Source organism: Centroberyx gerrardi, chromosome 5, assembly GCF_048128805.1.
Source record: "Centroberyx gerrardi isolate f3 chromosome 5, fCenGer3.hap1.cur.20231027, whole genome shotgun sequence".
Lineage (NCBI taxonomy): Eukaryota > Metazoa > Chordata > Actinopteri > Beryciformes > Berycidae > Centroberyx > Centroberyx gerrardi.
In genome coordinates, this window is record NC_136001.1 from 26,874,871 (window position 1) to 26,896,041 (window position 21,171).

General features: G+C 41.6%; 1 protein-coding gene across 1 annotated transcript in view; it reads right to left on the reverse strand.

The window, feature by feature from the left end:
- Positions 1–1,417: 1,417 nt before the first annotated feature.
- The window catches only part of slc2a9l2 (solute carrier family 2 member 9, like 2), a 97,944-nt gene continuing 78,190 nt past the window's right edge, over positions 1,418–21,171 (reverse strand). Inside the window, exons 11-12 of the mRNA XM_078283666.1 lie at positions 14,778–14,905; positions 1,418–1,775 (exon numbers count right to left, since the gene is read on the reverse strand). Of these exons, the coding sequence (XP_078139792.1) occupies positions 1,524–1,775; positions 14,778–14,905 (380 nt within the window). The 3' untranslated portion in view covers positions 1,418–1,523. The remainder of the gene's footprint in view (positions 1,776–14,777; positions 14,906–21,171) is intronic.

A 21,171-nucleotide genomic window follows, 5' to 3' on the forward strand; every position in this document is an offset into this window, starting at 1 on the left:
GTTTTCTCTCCTAACCTTTTGATAACTGTTAACTAGGAGAGGCCCAGATGCTTGTTTTAAAAAGGCTTTCAAGACAAACCCCCCACACCTACTGCAAGCACAATTTGCATGGCACCCCCCGCATTCATCCCAGTACCTACTTTGCATAATGGTGAGTTAATTGAACAACACTTCCTGAGAGGTTGTTTGAGAGGTTGGACAAACAGTAATTTATCAAACGAAGCATTACTCCATCTTATGAAACATACAGTATTTATGGCTTTGAAGCTACGGGCAAACACAATTATTCTCCAGCAAGCAGCCACCAGACAACCTTCCTGTCATACACCCTCTTAACTAATGCTGCTACACACAATGTGACTCCCCAAGAGTAACGTGCTGAAACAGAGCTACGAGAGACGACAGTTCCAATTATCTTCCCCCTCACTCCCCTGCCAGCTTGGTAGTCCAACAAATGTACTGTGAGGAAGGCTAACTCATTGGATCTGATCAGAAATGAAACCGAAAATTAGTGTGTATTCAACTTTACCCAGTCTCCCTCTGCAACGTTTGGACACTTGGACACTGGCATGACATGTACATGCACCTTTGTAACTCTGTGTGTGTGTGGGTGGGTGGGTGGGGGGTGGGGGGTTATTTGCCCCTCAGTCCTCAGGCAGTAGACTTTGAAATGGTGAGTACACCCTACTGTGGAGCAAACTGTGACTGCTATCCAATGCCACGCTTGTCTGCCTCTGTTCAGATCACTTCCTCCCCTGGCTCCAGCCATCTGGTGGGGAAGTAGCCTTGGCTTCTTTCAATTTTGGAGAGGCTCCAGAAAACTGTCCCTGTCAGCTTTACTGTGCTCCCTGGGTTCTCTCCCATTGTCTGTGTTAGGAAGTTAACCCAGACATCAGCATTAGGGTCATAATCCCGCAAAATATGTCTCTTCTCAGACACACGCCTGCCCCCTCTCATGTCTGAAATATCTTTGGGATGCTGACAAAGATGAAATCTACTTTGACAGAGTTGAGAAGGGGTCGCACGCTACTACAGCTTGTTTGGTTGATATAAATCAGCTTCCAGTTGTTCAGGCACACCTCTAGTACTAAAGCTTACGAACCAAAATGTTTCAGTTAGTTCAATATTTTAGTGAGTATGTACACAAGTCAGTATTTGGTGCAAGCCCTCTACACCCACAATATTAACATTTATGTCATTTGTAAAATGACCTCCTAAAACAAAAACAAGTTTGTGCACATTCAGTTGTCTATTGAGTAAATGGAACATGAAATCTAGTTGGCGGTTTCCATTGTAATAAGAGACATACACCAAACATTGTTGTAAATTGAAATACTGTATTATTTCCTAAAAAATTAGTCATACAAAACATATACAAAATACAATGAAGCTCCCCAAAAGTGGTGAATTACATTTCATTTCATTGATCACAGTCATTAAATAAATATGTACAAACAGCAAATACTTAAGGTTTAAAAGTATTTCAACCCTGCCTCTGGATAATTAAGTGTGTTTTCCTTCAGTTAGAAGGAACTCTCCATCTCGACGACATGAGCTGCTTTTCCATTGGTCACTTCCTTGCCAGGCTTGAAGGACAGAACCAACTCCATCTCGTGGACAGGGGAGGGGACAGGGATTTTGTTGATCTTGGCAAAGCTTTGGCTGATGTCCACAAATGTCTTATTTTTGGTCTCGGGGAGGATGACGTAGAGGTAGACAGCTCCCAGAACGCAGACCACTGTAAACACCAGGAAGGCAAAGGACTCCAGCGCCTCCTACACAGACACAAAAACATTTGTAGGAGTTAGACTGATCCAGTTAGTTTTAGTGGAAACACAGGGTGGATTTTTTTTAAGAACCGTGAAATAGGAAAAATAAATTTGTTTCATCAAAAGACACCAAGGATAGACATGACTATGCTTTTTCATAAAATCAGTTTGCACCACACAATGTCATTGTTTTCAAAATCCTGGTAACCACACTGAATTATGCGTCAAATACAGTACAGCTATTCCACTCTTTCCACTTTCCACACCATTTCTCTCCCTTTCACAGACCTAAATCACAGATTATTTTCAGCCATCCCAAACTCTTGGCCCACACCAGAGAGACAGAGTCTGTGCTATCTGTCTAGTCACATATTGCTATTAGCTGCCATTAAGTGAAATTTGCTTTGAAATTCAAATTATATGGCCACAAGTTGTGTGTGTTATGAGTAACAAGTGTTGGGGCTCTTGGAAACATTTTTTCAGGGTAGAGGGGTCTATTTATTTATATATAAAATGTTGAAATAACCTGTAATATGAAAGCTGACCTTGTCCGGTGTGCTATGCCAATCATAGAGATTAGTGACAGATTTAAAAATACACACTGACTGATTACCCCCAGAGGGAGATTTAGAGATAGAGAGGGAGAGAGAGAGCGTGTGTTTGTGTGTGTGTGTGACAGAGGGAGACAGAGAAAGAGAGAGAGAGCAAGAGAGAGAGATTTTGTGTAAGACAGAGAAACTTGCCTGACCCTCCCCAGTGTGCCACTGAGCTATAATCCCTTGCTCATGAGGGGACGGAATTCAAATGCGGCGCTATGTACCTGGTATTAGAAATGCAGTGTCCAAACAACCATGACCTCAATGAAGAACTACTTACCGCTTTGATCTCTGTGGTTATATCACCACTGCTGTTAGTCTCTGACACTGTTTTTCTGTTTTGAATGTCTTTCATAATAGCACAAAAAAAACAGAGCATCGTGCAAAGGGCCTGACCCAGTTTCAAGCTGCCACTGTGACATAACGCTCATCTGCAAAGTTAGCAAGTTCCTCTGAAAACAAAGCCTTTCTTACCCAGTTAGCATTATCTTAGGAGATGAGTCATGGTGGAAACGGGACATTTTTGCGTCCGCTTCTTCTGTCATTAATCTAATTTTTGCAAGCCCCGTGGATTGAGGAGAATGAGAAAGTCACTTCTTTGAGGCGGGGATAAGCTTTTGATCTGCTGTGCTGGCTCAGCTGGGCTCGGTTGGCACACACTTATGCATGCACACAAATGCCCCATAAGTGGCCACACAGACACATAGACACTCACACACATGCATAATATTCTCTCATACTCAAACACACACTTGTATGCCGTACCTAGAGAGAGGTGACTTGGAGAAAAGTGTTAGCACCTGTAGCGATATGCAAGCTATGCGATGCTATGTGATGGGGACCCGATGCAACAGGACAGGAGAGAGGAGAGAGGGATATTCAAACAAACCGAACTGTGGACATAAATTTGACGGAGACGTAGAAAAGATCTCCAGGTGCAAAGTGAACTGGCCTTCGCTGGGGAATATTCTGTCACGGTCAATGATTTCTGGGGCAACACTTAGTCATCATCAATGGGAGGGGTGTGTGTGCACCTCCACATCAAAGTGTGTGTGTGTGTGGGTGTGCGTGGTGGTAGTGGGATGGGGGGGATTTTATTTGCATGTGTGGGGGCTTGCACAGACTATGCTGAGGCTTGACGGTTCCCAGTGGGAGGCATTCTCAAGGACAGTGAACGCGATGCATGCATGACTGAGCTGTACACAAGATTACGAGGGCCTGACTGAAACTGTACACACTTGAGCTCTTCACAGAATGTATGGTGTGTGTCCATGCTGTCACATCCCGGGAGCCTAAATGTCTGAAGACAGATAACCGTTTTGCATCGCAGCTGTGGATCATAGTTAGTTATTGGTGGTCTACATGGAGCATTTTGAGGATTTATTGAAATAAGAACGGTAATGGAAATAATGGGGCTAAGTCGCTGTCTCCACTGACCACGCTTGAGCCGGCTTATTAGGAACACACACATGCGCGCGCACACACAGACACAAACAGACACGCAATGTACTAATGAGGTTACTGTGAGTGAGTCTCATGGCTCATTAGTTTTTGCAGAAGTCAAAACAGCTCTAGCATGTTGCTATAGCCCCATGCTATTTAAAAGTATCAATAAGTCATCCATACACCAATATGCAGTTAGTGGCAAAGGCAACTGTAAAAGCGCATTACATAATTGCTAACAGTGGCTCCAGTCCCCACATTAATCAATGCATTACAACACACATCAGATCATCCCAATATGTTAATTTCCTATGTTGTAGTGCACTGCAGTTTAGCCACTACACATTGTTGTTGTATTGTCTTGTGAAGCAGCATCAGGAGTATCAGAATCTACTCTCCATTTCCACCAAACAGGCCCGACCCTCAGAAGATTTGCAGCCTGTGGATTTACACAAGGAAGAGAAAACTTAGAGGAGAGAGAGGGCACGGCTGTCTTTTGAAGGGAAACGATCAAACCTAAAACAATCCCCCACGCCTATCCCGGTAATGAGATTTTGGCGAGCCAGAAGTAATAATAATGTAGACGCCAGTAAGCCGACGTTGCTGTAATACATAGCTGCTAAGTTTCAAGGGAGATACTTGTCTGGAATATCAACTGGGGTGAACTCTAATAAGCCAGAATTGCAACTCCTTTTCACATCACAACCCTGTCCGATACATTTGCAATGCCATTTGCACCAGTTTGACACTTTTCACGTCTTTCTGTAATCCTTGGATGCCTGAACTATTTAGGATGGAATTCTGAAAGTTATCTCATTATAAACTAAGGCTGCACAATTAATCGTATTAAAATCGCGATCTCGATTCATACCTCTATGCGATCTCATTCCTAAATGACAACGATTCTGCCGCATGTCCATTAGGGATACCCACTGCAGTCATCCAAAGTTGATGTGACAGTCCCTCAGTCACTGTTACATTTTTTGTTGTGTTTCTGCCTGTATCAGGCAAAATAGTGCAATAAAATTTATATAAAAAATTACTTTCCCTAAGAATTGTGAGAGAGAATTGTGATCTCAGTTCTAAGCAAGAAAATCGAGATTCTCATTTTATCCAAAATTGTGCAGCTGTATTATAAACGATACAAGACAAAGTAAGTTGCCTTTTTCCACCTCTTTTCACTCTGAGGAATGTGTCATGACATGTCAACAGTAGCTGTCGCCAGAAAACGTCGGTTCTATCTTAAGTAAGAATTGTGATGAGTTTGCTTTCCTAGTGTTTTTATTGGAATTCATAGACTGTACTACCCATCTTCTGTTTCCATTATTTCCAACCTATTTCTTCCAAGTCTGGACTAGAGCCTGGAGAGGAAAACAAACAGGCTGGACAGAAGCAAGAGAAGAGCAGGCTAAATAAAAGATCTCTGCGGAAATTAAAAACATGACGATCAATGTGGTAAACTGTAGCGGGATCCAGACATTGTTTCCACAAAGAATGACCCAGCGGTGCTTGATATTCAACACAGCGCTATGACATCAGCATCCGCCCGAGCAGCCGTTAATTGAGGTCAGTCACTGTGCTGCCATTGAATCGATCTGATGCAAAAGGTTATTATGCCGAGAAGCCATGTTGTGTTGGACATTAGGGATGTTAATGATTAATCGACGATCGATTAATCGACGATTGATTAATCACCATTAATAATTTGATCGATCAAGCATATATTAATCGATAATGTACGTTATGTGCTATTTCTCATTTTTTTCGTAAATGATTTACCGCCACAAGGGCGCAATTTAACTTTCACCACCTATACAGAGGAAGAAGAAGCGGGCGGTACACCCGCAAAGACATTACACCCGAAAAGACAACAGAGTTCATTGTAAACATTGTAATACGAAGTTGAAATATAGCACCTCTACAAGCACAATGAAAGAGAATGCATTCCCCCGGCTGGCGAAGTTGGCGCGACATTATTTATGCCTCCCGACCCGGGACAGCTGTTCCCCCGGAGCGTGTGTTTCAGCGGATGGACTGACTGTCACCGCTGCGCACTGGACTCATCCCTGACCACGTAGATACGCTCTTATTCTTAAATAAACCAGTAGATTGCCGTGCCATTGTTTCCAATACATAAACTGTGGCAGCACCACAATATCGGCACGGCCGGCACAACATAAAAAGTGAATCAAAGTATAGAAATTGATCTAAATCGCTCTGTAATGCGTCTAATGTGTGCATCACGTCATGTCTGTCATTTGGCGATGCAGTAGCTCTGTACTCAACCTGACAGTCTGTCTCCCGTTCTGAAAACGTTCGTAAAAAAATATAAAATTCCACAATTTCTCCGAACTCGCATGTGTTGTAACGGTAAAGAGTAACTTGATACTTTTCAATCGGACTATTCTAACGCTGCTCAACACTCAGAAAGTTAACATGAGTGCAGTGCAGAGACTTCATTGCATATTCCGCCAGTTGGGTTCCGTTGGACACAATGTAAAGACAATTTAAAGTAATTAACCCTAAAGAAAGTACATTTTCAGCCTGTGGGAAGCACTGATGTCCGTTGTCAGGGGTCCCGACTCTTTTGAATTATGCTTGGTTGAGTAACTTGTTGAGTAGGCCTAAAGACAGGTGTAAAAACACGCATTTTCTATTTTCTATGTCAAAAGCTGTTTTTTATATAATGATTAATCGATTAATTGGTCATTAACATGACCGACGATCGATTAAAGAAATTTCTGAAAATGTGCATCCCTATTGGACATGCAAGAGCCTTGCATCAATGTTCCACTCTGAATAAAATAAATAACCTGCCCTGAATTTTATGATTGAATTGAATTGGGATTAAATTCCTCCCGTTGCAGGGAACATTGTGGCATCGCTTCACCTTTCACTTGTTTATTTGAATGGATATTTGGTCCTGTTCCAATTGTGGCAGAAAGGTAAAACGTTACATTAGCAAAGTGTTGAATGTCAAGCAGACTACACAGCTAGCGTTTTGAAGGGAGACACTGACAGTATGATCCGTTCTCAGCCCCATCTGGGTAGAATTCGAAGCTAAAGAGCTCCGAAATGGGAGGCAATGAATCACTCAGTCAAAACGAGTTCGACTAATATCAACAATGGCTGAAACCCAAGTGACACCTCCGTGTTGCCCTGTCATGGAGGTAAGGGCGATGCGATGGTGCGACGGTGTGTTATCCTAACAGGGTTCCCAGCTGGGTTCAGGTGCCAGGCAGTGGCCAGTGAGTCAGTACAGGGATCTTGATGCCCACTGTGTGCCCGGGGGCAACCGGGTCCAGCGCTGCCCCAGCCAACCAACCAACACTGCAATATTTGTGCCATTGGCTGGCTAAAAATAACCCTCTGTCGCTTCCTGTCTCTCATACTTGTCCTCTCCTTCTTAGCCTCGGTCGGCCTTATCTCCCTTGCTCTTCTTTCTGCCTCTCCAAATCCATTTCTACAGGTCTCTGTGGTATTGCTACCCCGTTGCTCTCTGCCTCTATTATCTGTCTAATTGTATATTCAGCTCCATTTTCACTTGCCCTTCCACTGACTGACATCTATTGCCACCAATCTCATTGTGCATCCATCAAACTGAGGGAGCCATCTATCTTATCATCACATCATCTCTCTCTCTTTCTGTCTTGCTATCTGTCGATGACACACGCAATCACACACATATGCTTACACTGACACACAAACATGCAACATGTGCGCATACACACACATTCCCCATCTTTCTGACAAACTTGCTAGTTCCAGTCTGGCATTAGGGAATGAGGTGACAGTGCATCAGAAAAGTGTCTCCGGAGAGAGAGAGAGAATGGGGAGGTGTGTAATTAGTGTCCTGTGGATCTGTTGACACTCTTTAGATGAGGTTCCCCACACACTGGCAGCTCTGGGGCCTTCCTGACACCACACTAAGCCTCCTCTGATCATTAGAACTAATGAATACTGATTAGAAAGACAGCTTATGGAATTAACATATACCTTTTTGACAGGCTGAAACTGGCAGAGTTGAACACATTTCTATCAATCTTTTGAAATTACTTCCACAGCAAGTTAGCTTTCCTACTCCTGGCAGCAGGTATCTCCAACCTGGTCACAGCTTGAGTGCCAACCACGGATAAAAAGGCAAGTAAACACTATGGCAGTGAAAGTAAACCATAGGAGAAATGCTAATCAGCATTTGAAAAGGTGTGTAAAAATGCGACAGGTCTCCAAACATTAGAGGTTGATGAATCAAAATGAGCACGCTGTGAAAAGCAGGTGCTTTCTAGTGGAAAAGAAAGGATGCATAGATGCTTTGACCACTGTAATTCTGTGTAAAAACCTGCTTATGGAGAGAGACCAAATGCTAAGATAAAATCCTGCAAAAAAAAACAACTCACTTCCTCCCTTAAGAAATCACTATCTGAGTATTTGATATGCCCCTTTGTTGAGCCCTGGTGCGGCTGACCGAAAGGACAGAATTAGGTGGATCTGGAGGGGCTGCAGAGAAAACAGGCAGAAAACGTTTGACAGAAGGTCAACCAACGTCACTAAAATGTCCAGCATGTCGCCAGCGGAGGTTCACTCTGCGCTCAAACTTTGGGGCTGACTTTTGTTTAACTTTTTCTCTTTGTTTCTATGAATATGTCCTTACAGTTACAGGAACAGACACCTTGCCTGTGTGTGTGAATGTGTGTGTGTTTGTACTGCATGTGTTTGTGTGTGTCTGTGTGTTGGTCTGTGGTTGGGATGATGCATTTTAATAGCACAAATATATATATATATTTTTTTAAAGATTTATTTTTTACTGACAGAGAGATAGTGTGAGATAGAGACAGGAAAGGTTGTGCCAGCGGCTGGGAGGAACTTTTGACTCCACACCGATTTATTATTGGTGGCCATGTGTGAGGATGTGCCGTGTGGATCCATAGCTACATATTCTAAGTACAGTAAAGCTCCAAGGCAAATGTATTTTTGCAAGATATGCATGCATTAGATTTAATAGGTAGTTGTTTTCTACTGGCTTTGGGTTTTGTCCCCCACCTGATTTTTGTGAGCCTTTTCCCCTGTTCATTAATGATGCATTCAGTCTTTCCTTTGCCAAGATGGTCAGTCAGAGAAAGTGGGCATAACAGAGGTTAGGGTGGTCACGCATTTGTATGTGACATATACATATATATTGCTATAGTAGTAAGAGTAATATGTGATGTATGGTACAGTAACATAACTTGGTGACACACTGTGGCAGCTCATTGAAGATGTGTGTGTGTGTGTGGGTGTGTGTATTTTTGGAGCACTGAGAATGCCAGTGATAAGCCTTTGACCTTCAATTTAGCCTTACACTCTACTAAGTCAAGGTCTAATGGAAAAATAGTGTATTGTAGTACATGGTCATTTGCATTTCCTTTGTAGCTCTTTTAAGATTTGGTTTACTGTTGGATAAAGCGCAGTGATATGTCAGTGAATTTGTGTATCCCTGTTCCTGTGTTTCAGAACTAAACAAGGTTATGCTTGAAACGACCTGTGTTCATGTCGTTTGTGCTTATCCTCAGTAGAGTGACTGTAACTGCATCCTGTTTGCCTAAGTATTGTGTCCTGACCAGCGCCTGGGCAAATGCCTGCATCCCACTGCACCAGCTAGAGGTCAGACGCAGTCCAAAGCTACGATTCTGATGCACACACACTCTCTCTCTCTAAGAGTGTTTAAAAAAAATCCAGACAGGAATAAAGATGCAGAATATGTACACAAAATGGTGACACACTCTGCAGCCTCCGAAAGTAATAAATTCTCAGCAGTTAGTATTGGAAGTGTACTTCTTTCAGTGATATATGCAGAAGGTCAATGAAATGATGCGTACAGTATGACTAGAATGCTGATGTGTGGTTAACATGTGACTCAGCAACTGGGCTGTGCCACAAGACCAATACGCCCACTCATATCTATAAATCTTGATGTAGATCCTATAGAATCTATAATGTGGTGTGATGGCTCACTATGGACTACATTGTAAGTGAAATGTACTTGCTCTAAGTGGATCTGATGAGGAGGAATACCTCTATATACATGGCTAGTTACTCCAGGATCAATTGCCCTGGCTCTCACAGCTTTCCCATGAGCTTAGGTGTTTTCCTGCATTCAATCTGACCAAGACCAAGCAAAGACAGCACTCTAACACAGTGAGTGAGTGACAATATGCTCATGGTATGCTTCTGTATGCTGGAATTCATTTATATAGCTTATTTACTCATTCAAACATTTAATATAAAGATAATTCATATCCCCTGCAGTGTATTCGGTTGCTCTGTGCAAAACAACTGTTCAAGTCATACACTGTGAAACTACTGCAAAACACTTTAATGAAATCTCTCTCTGTGAGAGATGAAAGCCTTAAGTAAAACAACGCACCCTGCACCAGGTATTTTATTAACAGTAAATTATTGTTTGTGAACAACAAAAAAAACAAGCCCCTGGCTATTTCTGCAATCAAAGACCAAACTGAAAAAGTGAAGTTCTTGAATAAGTTGAGAGAGCTGTAGGTTTGAGAGGGCATGAACTTCAGTATATATTTTTTCTCTACTCACAAAGATTGAAATGTCAAATGCCATTAGGATCTAATGAGGGGGACAAGTGGGACATTATGAATGTCACATTTTAACCGAGGGCAAAGTTCTGCCACTAAAAAAAGAAGCAGAGCTGAACCATGTCCTCAGCGCAGAGGGCAATTATAAGGCAGACAGTAGGACTATTTTTCTCTCATGCCATGAAATATAAAAATGGAATCCATCCATGCTACATTTAAAATTAGCAATTAACCTTTCTCTTTTCCAGAGTCGTTGCTTAAACAGCATAATTACCTTATCTTTATATTGGGGAAACGCCTGAAATGTTTATCAGTGCTTGCTCATATGGTGAGAATAACAAATATAGCAACAAATTAAGGATAATACATTTTGTCCTTATCCATTATGTGCTATACCCATTATAAACCAATACATGCACAAGATGTCCTCCGCAAGAGGAGACTGTTATGTAAAATTTCGGTCCACAAAGTTTAGCAGGACGGCTTTCTCAGTTAAAGCATCCGAGCTGTGGAACACCTTGCCGACTAGTACCAGAGAGTGCAGTACGTTTAGGAACTTTACATTTTGTATTAAAAAATGGTTGAAAGGAAAACAGTCCTGCAGCCATTAGTCACTGTATGTAATGACCCCATGCAATGATATGATTTCTACTTATTGCTTGTGTGTGTGTGTGTGTGTGTGTGTGTGTGTGTGTGTGTGTGTGTGTGTGTGTGCGGGTGAGTGTGTGTGGTATGAAATGGATTGATGATGTATGTGATTGAAATGTTTTATCTCATTTATTTGATTCTGTTTTTTGTTTTTTTTGGTAATGTTTGCATTCTAGATTGTAATTTCATTGTGTCTTTTAAATTGTTTTTGGTGTGCGACTGACGACCGCACAGCTCCCACGTTGTCTACTGTTGCCTTCCGCCCAGGGACTACGGATGGAAATTAGCTTACAGCTATATCTGGCACAATATATTTATTGAGCATTGTCCCTGTCAAATAAAATAAAAAAAATAAAAAAAAAGATCTTTGGTTGAGCACAGTGGGGAGGAGGAGGAGGCAGCTCATCTCCAAAGAACATGCTTGAGTTACAACATACCCATCTCCAAACTATTTTATTCCTGACCTTGGGAGATTGACACATGTTACAAAGGGAGAGGGAGAGAGAGAGAGATAGAGCTCCAAAGAGTTACAGTTATATTTATGGTTACTTGAATATGTGAGAGAGGTCAGAGGAAAGTGGCAAATGAATTTACATCTACTTAGCAAACCACTTAGCTAAAGTCCTTGGGAGAGAGTTGTGAGTGTACTGCAGAGGCACAGAGAGGAGGAGGACATGATGACACCTTGCGAGAGAGGGAGAGAAAGGAGAGAAAAAAGGAGAACGGGGTTGGCGCAGAAGTACGTGAGCAGTGACATGAAGACGCAGAGTTCTTAGAAAACCCCCTGTATGCGACCACGTCAAGCTAAAATGTCACATTGATTTCTCCTCCCTTAAAATCCAATAATCCCGTCTATAGGCCCATTCACCGCTTAGATACATAGAGTGGAAGTAGGCCTAAACTATAGGTCAAAGTATGCATAAGAATGTCATATTTACCATATAGTGTGGTAATTCATCTGCCTGTGTCACAGAATGCCTTTACAGGTACAGTATATGGCACACCATTCATCATCTTTTCAATGAATATGACAAACAGATTTTGCACGCAGAGATGAAACAGATCTGGGAGAGATGATTAATGCTTCTTACATGTACATGTACATTACATGGTTGGACCCAACTTAGTACTGTCAAAGCAGGATTTAGTCATTTATATGTAAAGATCTCTGCCTAGATCTGAAAGACTGCATCGATTTAAAAATGCAATACAGAGCAAAACCTTTGAGTATGGCTTGTTTTATAGTGACCAAACAGATGTGCATTGTACACAAATTCACTGCATTCACACATGCACACTATAGTACACATTGTTTTCCCTCCAATAAGCTACCTTTATCGTTCTCTCCATCAGCTAACTCGATAAAAAGCTTCAGTAACGAGCACATGCACATAAAAGCCAGCAGTCTTAATCAGGCTTATTATCTTTTCTAGTCATTCCCACTGCGGCACAGATAAATCCTCCAGGCTATTTCACACGTTACTAATTCTCTTACCTTGTATTAGCACAAAGTCACACACATGTCTTTTGTCCGCCTTAACAGCCAGGTCCATTCATTTGCAGTGGCTCACTAGAAGGAGCAATTGGTTGGGATTTCTTGCATGTGAGTCAAGTCTCAATGGTTTTAGGGAACGGTATGCTCAGAACAGATGTACTGGCAGAAAATAAATCTGCCAAGCGACATGTGCCACTCTGTAAAAACAAGACTTCTATCAATGAATGCACTGGACATTTAATTAAACAATACATTTGCAATATCTCAATCCGCATTATACTGTGATACGCCAGGATGTAAGGATTCAAAGGAGTGGTAATTTACATACATAAAGGCAAGACACATAAGAATATTCATGAACAATTTATCTGACTCCTTAAGGAGCATTTATCATTTATGAAGGATGAACCAGGGGCGACTGGTAAACCACATTGTAGTAACTATGCTAATGAACAGAGCAGCCCTGGGGGAACATATGCTGCCATGCGTGCACACACACACACACACACACACACACCCACACACTTGACAACACCCTTGGAAATAGCGATGTGACTAAATTTCAGAATCACTTTTTGACAATGAAATCATGCATCACCTTGCCTGCTCAAATCCCTTTGTTTTGGAAGGCTTTTATAGAAGAACATGATCATGCCCAGGTGTCTGACTTTGTTTACTGTTACCCCAAGGACAGGAGAACCTAATGACAGCGTAGGTAGGAAGTCTTAACTTCACCGAATCACATAAAACCGGTAAGGTGGCGTCACTAAATGCTCTAGTGTAAAATCAAAGGGGAAAATGCTTGATTTTTTTTTTTTGTGACAGAAAATAACAATGAAATTCCAAATTCAACAAGGCAGCAATTCCCTAAAATTGCTTTCTGGAATATAAACCTCTTACATGCTCTGCACTTCTAAAGTGTTTGGAGGAGTTGACATGTTTTTGTCTATATGCTGTGAAATTTTGACTGATAAGACTCAAAAAAGGCAATGAATATACTGAAAAGAGCTTCGGATCAGGCGGTCAGCTCTCTCTCTCTCTCCATGTCTCTCTCTCTCTCTCTCTCTCTCTCTCTCTCTCAGTTTTGTACTCTATAATGTTTTGTCACATCAGTGAAATGTGAGGAGGCAGCAGAAGTCTGAGGGCCCATTAATGGGACAAGAGGGAGTAAAGAGGCCATACAGTTACGGTACCTGCGTGTGGGTAAGAATACTGTAGAGTGGGGAAACACTGTACACTAGACCAGACTGGTGTGACTACAGCACAGGACCTGAGGACTGGATGTCGAGGAATATCTCTTACACAAAATGCTGTGTGGAGATATGAGTGTCTGTGAATGGAGGTACATGTGTGTGCTGTCCAAGTGGGGGACTTTTGTGAAGCACACTGAAAACACAGACACTTGTGGGTACTGCAATAATGCCAACCAATCTGTTTTTTGTAATCCAGAATAAGTCAATACACCAAATGCTCCTGGCAACCGAACAAAACACAACCCATCCATCAACAAGCAAAAAACTTCAGCAAGCAACCTTAACACTGCCAAGCCCAATTCTAAACTTTACAAACACATGCCCTCCTGGAACAGTGTTTTAGTGGAGAGGTTGAGAAGACAGAACGATTGCCAAAAAAACCCCCCAAAACACTGGAGTTAAAGTTAAGAAAGAAAGTGAGAGAAGGGAAGAGTGAGAGAGAAAGCAGGCTGTGAGGCCAATGTACACAATGGAGATGAACAGAGAGCGGGCAGAGAGGAAGAGACAGGGAGAGGCACAAAGGGAAGGAAACACAGGAGGTAAAAATGAGAAGAGGCAGCGGTGTCGAGCCGCCTACAGCAACAGTCATGTTCTGGGAGATGAAAGAGGGCCCTGCAGTTCCAGGAAATGTTCCAATTTCAGACACTAATAGGCTATTCTATCTGGCACTATTGTTTTTGCAAATTACTCCGCTCTTAAAAAAAGACACACTTGTTCAACCTCCTTAACTCTGATAAGTGGAGATACTTCAGGTCCCACATGAACCACTTTTAACAGACTTATTATTCATAAAAATTGGGTATTATGTATTTCTTAGCAATTTAACACAAGACAAGGTGCCCTAAAGGCTTGTACAACACGTCCAGGGAAAGATCTATTATGTTTCAGGCAACATTTTAATAACCACTATGCAGACTTTGGGTTTCACAAGGATATTACAATGATTTGAACTGACACACACACGTACACATACATGTACACACTCGCTAACTCACCTGAATGAAGGGGAACAGGAGGCCCACAGCGAAGTTGGACAGCCAATTTACGGTACCAGCGATCATGAAGGCGGCAGGCCGGTAGGACTGTTCAAACAGCTCCCCGGTCAGGACGAATGGGATCCCACCTGACAGAACGGAGAGGAGAGACAGACCATCAGCAGCAGCAACACACCGCTGACAGGAGAAACAAGCCATCTGATATCATCTGTTTGACTTTAATTATACTGTATTTCATCACGGCTTCTTTGTGTTTTCCTGCCCCCTCACCAGATACATTGTAATCAGTTGGTGCCCTCGAGGATTGGTGTGCCTTTCACGCCATAATGGTCATGCACCGTATCAGTTGGTGCCCTCGAGGATTGGTGTGCCTTTCACGCCATAATGGCACGCACCGTCCCACTGTTATACTCCAACAGCTCCCACACATATTTCCTTTTTTATCAGTGAAACTCATCATGAACTGAGCTCAGATTACCGTTTCATGGTGTCTTTGAAGATACAATCAGCAATTTATTTGACTAAATCGAAATCTTTGGAATATTCGCATATGTTTTTTTTGATAAGCTTTTTTTTAAGTTTCTTAATCTATAACTCAAAATACAGGTGTATTTTACTCCAGAACAAAACAAACATAACAGAATAAAATTATATATAAAGCTTATGTTAAGCTGGTTAGCAGCACACACGGTCAGTCCTTGGACCAAAAGCTTAAACAATGAATTTCAGAGTTAAAAAAAGTATTTAATTCAATAAATCACTTTGTAAACAAAGCCAGTAGTTAGCCGACTGGTTTCAACAAGGGGTGACATACTAGAATCACAGCTTGAGCCTTTATAGATGGTGGCCCACTGAACCTCTGGCCTATCCCCCAGTACAATGTGCAGCCAGCACTTCCAAACTTACAAGAGCAGATGTTGACGTTTGGATGCTTTGATGGGTGATGACGTCAAACTAGGAGGCCGAAATCTAAGTATTTGGCCCAATGACTTCAAATGTGAAGGTAGTAATTCATTTTGACAGATTATTACAAACTCAATAGAGAACATTTTTTGATATATGTATTTTGTTTTTAGATCAAAACAGTGCGAGTCGGAAGTCATAGATGTCCCAAGGCATGCTGCATGATGAGATGCAAGTGATATTCCCTATTATTTGTATGATTTACAACAGGGTCACTTCATCTGCAGGCTGGGCCTAAACAAGTTAAATGCCTTAGGGATTTTTCCTTCTCTGTCAAAAGGCATATTCAGTCATTCATTTGTACATTTTCTCTAATGGAGTGAAAGAAACCTTTAGTCTATGAATTTTCAGTCTGTTGAAATCAGAAGAGTCCCTATATGAATCATTATAGATTGTCACACAGAGGGAAATCAATTCTTGGTAAATACTGTGAGATTAGCACGGGAATGTATGAACAATAACTAGTGTACATATATAATCAATGAGTACATATGAGCAGTAAGTTAACGAGCATGCTCTACAGCATTATGCTCTTAGGTTTAGTGTGAGCACTGCCTGCCCTGGACACGTATTGCATGTGAATGATGGTGGCCTAATCAGGGTCTCTGTCCTCAGCAGGATTTTACAGAGATTTGGAGAGGCTAACGATCATGTTTTAGACATAAAATCATGCATGCAATATGCATGATAATGTAATAATCTATTTACAAGATGTAATTGAATTTCTGTGGGCACGGATACTGTGTGATGCCAGTGTCATAACAAGAGGAAAATTTGTGAAAGATGATGTGCTCTGATGGGTGTGATACACACTAATATAACAATACGCTGTACTCTTTGGAAGTACATCATAGAGATTAGGGGGAAAATAAACAACCTTTTCTGCAGCATTCTCAAAGATACATTTTCCTTTTCACATTGAAATCTTGTTGTAGTCCTTATTAATGATCTTCATAGACAGATTCACCACTATGTTCCACATTAAAAGATATAATAAGTTGTATCTCTGCCTATGCCTACACTACATTTTGTCAAAAAGCATATTACTATTAAATGTAGCCAATGTTGCACTGCAGCAAACGCTTACTGTACTACAGCTGCCATATTATGTGAAGAATTTTGCTCTTTTTATTTGCCAACAGGTGCAAAGAACGGTCTGGTGACCAACCAACAGTTTGAGAGACAGTAATGAGCGAGACATGAATTTTGTTATTATATATACAGTCAGTAACAGTCAGTTACTTTACAAGTTCTGAAAATAACCAGACTGCAACAGCCACTGTATGTACTCAGGATAGGTGCATCCAATGTCTGATTTTATTTTATTTTTTGCCTCACCTGCCAAGGGCTGGCAAACTAAAAAAAATTGCCTGCCAAGAATTTTTTTATTCATTTTTACCAGCTAGAATAATTACATTTTTCACAGAAATATGCCACTCTACCCATTTTTCTGTACTATTTCATGGATAGAATCAGGTACTGTGTTACTTTAAAACATGCAATAATAATAATACAATGTTTTGAAAGTTGCAGTCTACATTTTTTGTGAATGTCTCATGGGTTTGGTTGTATTTTCAGCCATCTTCAATGAGGGAAACGTCTTCTTTGCCTCTTTGCTGCATGTGATCAGCTAGACATTTTAAGCAGTAGTGTTAGTGCCACCTAGCGCAGCCTTTGTGCTTTCTCCTTGCAAACTATTGCTAGTCTAGTAACCAGTGAGTTAGCTAGCTTTGTGCTAGCAAACAATTCTTTTCTCTCCTCTCCTGCCTTGGTTGGCCCGCCCCGTTTTTAAATTGCCCGCACCCTAACATAACGCCATTGTTGTCGGGGTGTGTCTGGTAGTCAGTGTGGCACAAGGCATGCTGAGAAACTGAGTATCTAAACAATTGAAACTGGCAACCCTGTGTGTCACGGTTTCTCCCCACGCTGCGTCTTTCAAAACTGGTGTACAATCCTGTCTGTTATGAGATATACTGTATAGGCATGATTAAGCTTAAGTCTGTTAACCATCCTGGTGTCACCTTCCTTTAACTTTCTTAGGAGGACAGTTCTGAACAAAAACAATGCTCATTCCCAAGGTAACATTATTTAAATATGGTATGGAAGCCATCTATTTCCGTCTGAAATACCCTTCAAGAATATCAATTTAGATTATAGGAACACCTTTTCTACTCTTATTGTGTGGATATTACATTTTATGTCCAATTCCCCATTGCAGGTAATTTGTTGTGGCACATAAATGCTTTTAAGAAGCCAGTTACTAAGCTACAAACCACAGGAGCATTTGCATTAAACAGCTGAATAAAAGGAGGTATACCTAGTTCACATTAGCCCTCAGCATCCTCTTATATTTAACTGCTTGCGAACACCATAAACCATCCCATTATTTGAATAAGATGCCTTGCTTTTGGACAAATGTGACCAGCTAATGAAATAGCAAGTGACTGTGTGCGGTAATGCATGCACAGAATTGTCCAGATTGCACGTACCAATCATGAGCACATTAAAGTACAACCACCTGCCAAAACGTCTGGTAGTTATTCAAATTAACAAGTCATGCAGGTGTCCAGGTTCCCCTGACATTTAGTAAAACAAATGACCACACAGCAGCATCAGGGCATAAAAATACATTTGATGACTTGCCAACCAAACTGAAGCCAATGTGCAATATACTACAGACACAGTTTAATCTCTATCCCGCAGTCAACGCAAAAGCTTCAGAAATCAAGTCCAAGGCATTTAAAAATATCTATGTATGTCGTTTGGTACCGAGAAATATTATGCAATACATTACAATGCTAACACCTTCTGCCCTGCGCTTTGATGTGTACAAAAGTTTTGATAGCACAATTTATGTATCCTCTCCTTATTTGTCACCCACTCTACAACTTTGATCATGTCTGTCAGAAAATGGACACTTCTGGCATTGTGTGCACTCCTTGTACTGTGCATCTCAACTAGGGCCAAGAAGTGAGGAAGCACAACTATGCTTCAACTCAGTGAGATGTTGGTTGGTTAGTCCTGTTGGAAATTCCTCTTGCATAGGAAAACTCAAATCAATATGAACAAAATACATTAATGATACAAGCAGGATAAGTAAGCAACAGGAAACATTCGGAAGGGATTTTTCTGGATGCAGCACGACAACACTGATCCCAATACTCCCAGGAAAAACAAATCTGCTTCATACATAATACAGCGGGGAAAAGTTTAGCCAACATGGGCATTTTGTGTGTGTGCCTGTGTGTGTGTGTGTGTGCCTGTGTGTGTGCGCAGTTTGTGTGTGTTCAGTTTAGATCTGTTCCAAGATAATCCGCTCAGTACAAAATAGTGGTTTCCAGGGAGTCCTGCACCTAATATCTGCAGTGTGTGTGTGCGTGTGTGAGAGAGAGAGAGAGAGAGAGAGAGAGAGAGAGAGAGAGAGAGAGAGAGAGAGAGAGAGAGAGAGAGAGAGAGAGAGAGAGAGAGAGAGAGAGAGAGACAGAGAATGCACACAGTCGGTGTTTGTATAATGCTATGGTGCGAAAGGTTTGCTTAGTTGAGAAGGACAATGATGGAACGGGACATAATTGGGCTCTAAAATGCTAATCCTTAGCCTAAGGGTTAGGTGCTAAGCTACCCGATTATGGCAGATTTAATAAGGATCACTTCTGTATGGGTCAAATAATTAAGCACTGTAGCTCTGAGGTTTGAATCACCCTTTAAAGGATAAATTTGTCATTTTTTGACCTATATATCATTTGTCTCTTTCCTGTAGTACTAGGACCCACAGAGATTATCGGCTCCTGAGTCAGCTGTTGGTTAAAACGGCGAGCTCCCGTTGCCTCTTGCTGCTAACAATGAGTCCAAATAGAGTTGAGATGTTTGGTTCCAGAAGATTCTCCAGCCACCAGACTCATAGGGATTTTACTTAGCGCGATAACCGCAATATTAAACAAAAGAGAACCCCGGTACCACGATACTCAAGGTTGCTGTAATGATCCTCGGTTATAAATGTTTAAACCTTGTTAGTGCAAAATCGTGATTTTTCTGTTGCTTCCGTGTTTCAAATGGCACCAAATACTACCAACTCCATGACCCTTACAGCATTATATTATAACGTTATATTACCAGCGTTGTGTCGCGTTGCCATCAGCGTTACCATCAGCGTTACCATCAGCGTTGCGCCAATGTGACGTTCTCCCTGCTCCACAGAGCGTGTAACATTGTTTTGACTTTTGACGGCGGGAAGAACATCTCTGCCATTTTTACAAGGGGTCTCTTGGGTCATATAGGAATCTGTACTTTTCCACTTCGATGATTAACCATTTGTCATCCATGTCTCCATGTCTCCAGTGACCAAGGTAGCGAATTAAATAGGCATGTGATGGTGATGAGCTGTCGCTCTGAGAAAAAAAGACACTGATAGGCTCCAAAGATAAGTCCACTGACTCTGCACATTTCGAACGCTAGATGGAGCAAATGCTTTTAAAGGAATCATTCTTTTGATGGCTGACGGCTGATGGCTGTAGCGGAACAGGGCCATTAGAGGCCATTACTAAGGTGATAGCACAACAAACTCGCAACACGTATTTGGTAGGTATTCATGTTTTTTTACAGAATGTAAACTAACCTTCAATATAGCGTTATGTGTCATGACAACTGATCTAGATATACTTTGTCCCACCTGAGAAGATGAGGGAGCGACAAGGTTCTGTGCTCTCTGAGCTCTGTAATTGGGGGACTTCGTTGGTGCAATTCTCTCTGGGATTAGTAGTTTATTTACCCCATCTATGGTAGTTTTTTCGACGCAGCCGCTATTTGGTTGAGCTAATGGGTCATTCCGTAGCGGTTCAGGTCATTCAACTTTTGGAACACTCCGAATGACGTGTCACGTGACAATGTGTATGCGAAAAATGAATGGGTTTTTTGCTTCCAGAACCTGGAAATAGTCACACTGATTCACGTCTCAACTCTATGGGGTATGTCAAAATATCTCCAAAAAAGACATTCCACACAATTCCGCCATTACGTACACTTTCACTAATCAGGAAATCACAGAACTATTTTCTCTGCTGCAGCACAGACTGCTGTGGGGTGAAAAAGCGTTACTGGCGGTGTGATCTAGTTTTGCGGACAGTCAGGTCAGATTGTGAACAGTTGCACATGGAGCCGGGTAGAGTTTGGTAGAAGACAATCCACTGAGTGGAAATGGTGTGCTTTGGGCTTTTTTGGAGATACTTTGACAAACCCCATTTGGACTCATTGTTAGCAGCAAGAGGCCAAGCAACGGGAGCTGATTCTGGAGTCAGTATTCTCTGCGGGTCCAAGTACTACAGGTATGTAAGAGACAAATTATATAGGTCCAAAATCGCTGAACACTAACAAATGGAAACACAAACTACAGTATATGCCACAGTACCTGAGGCAGAATCAATTGCTGATGAATAAA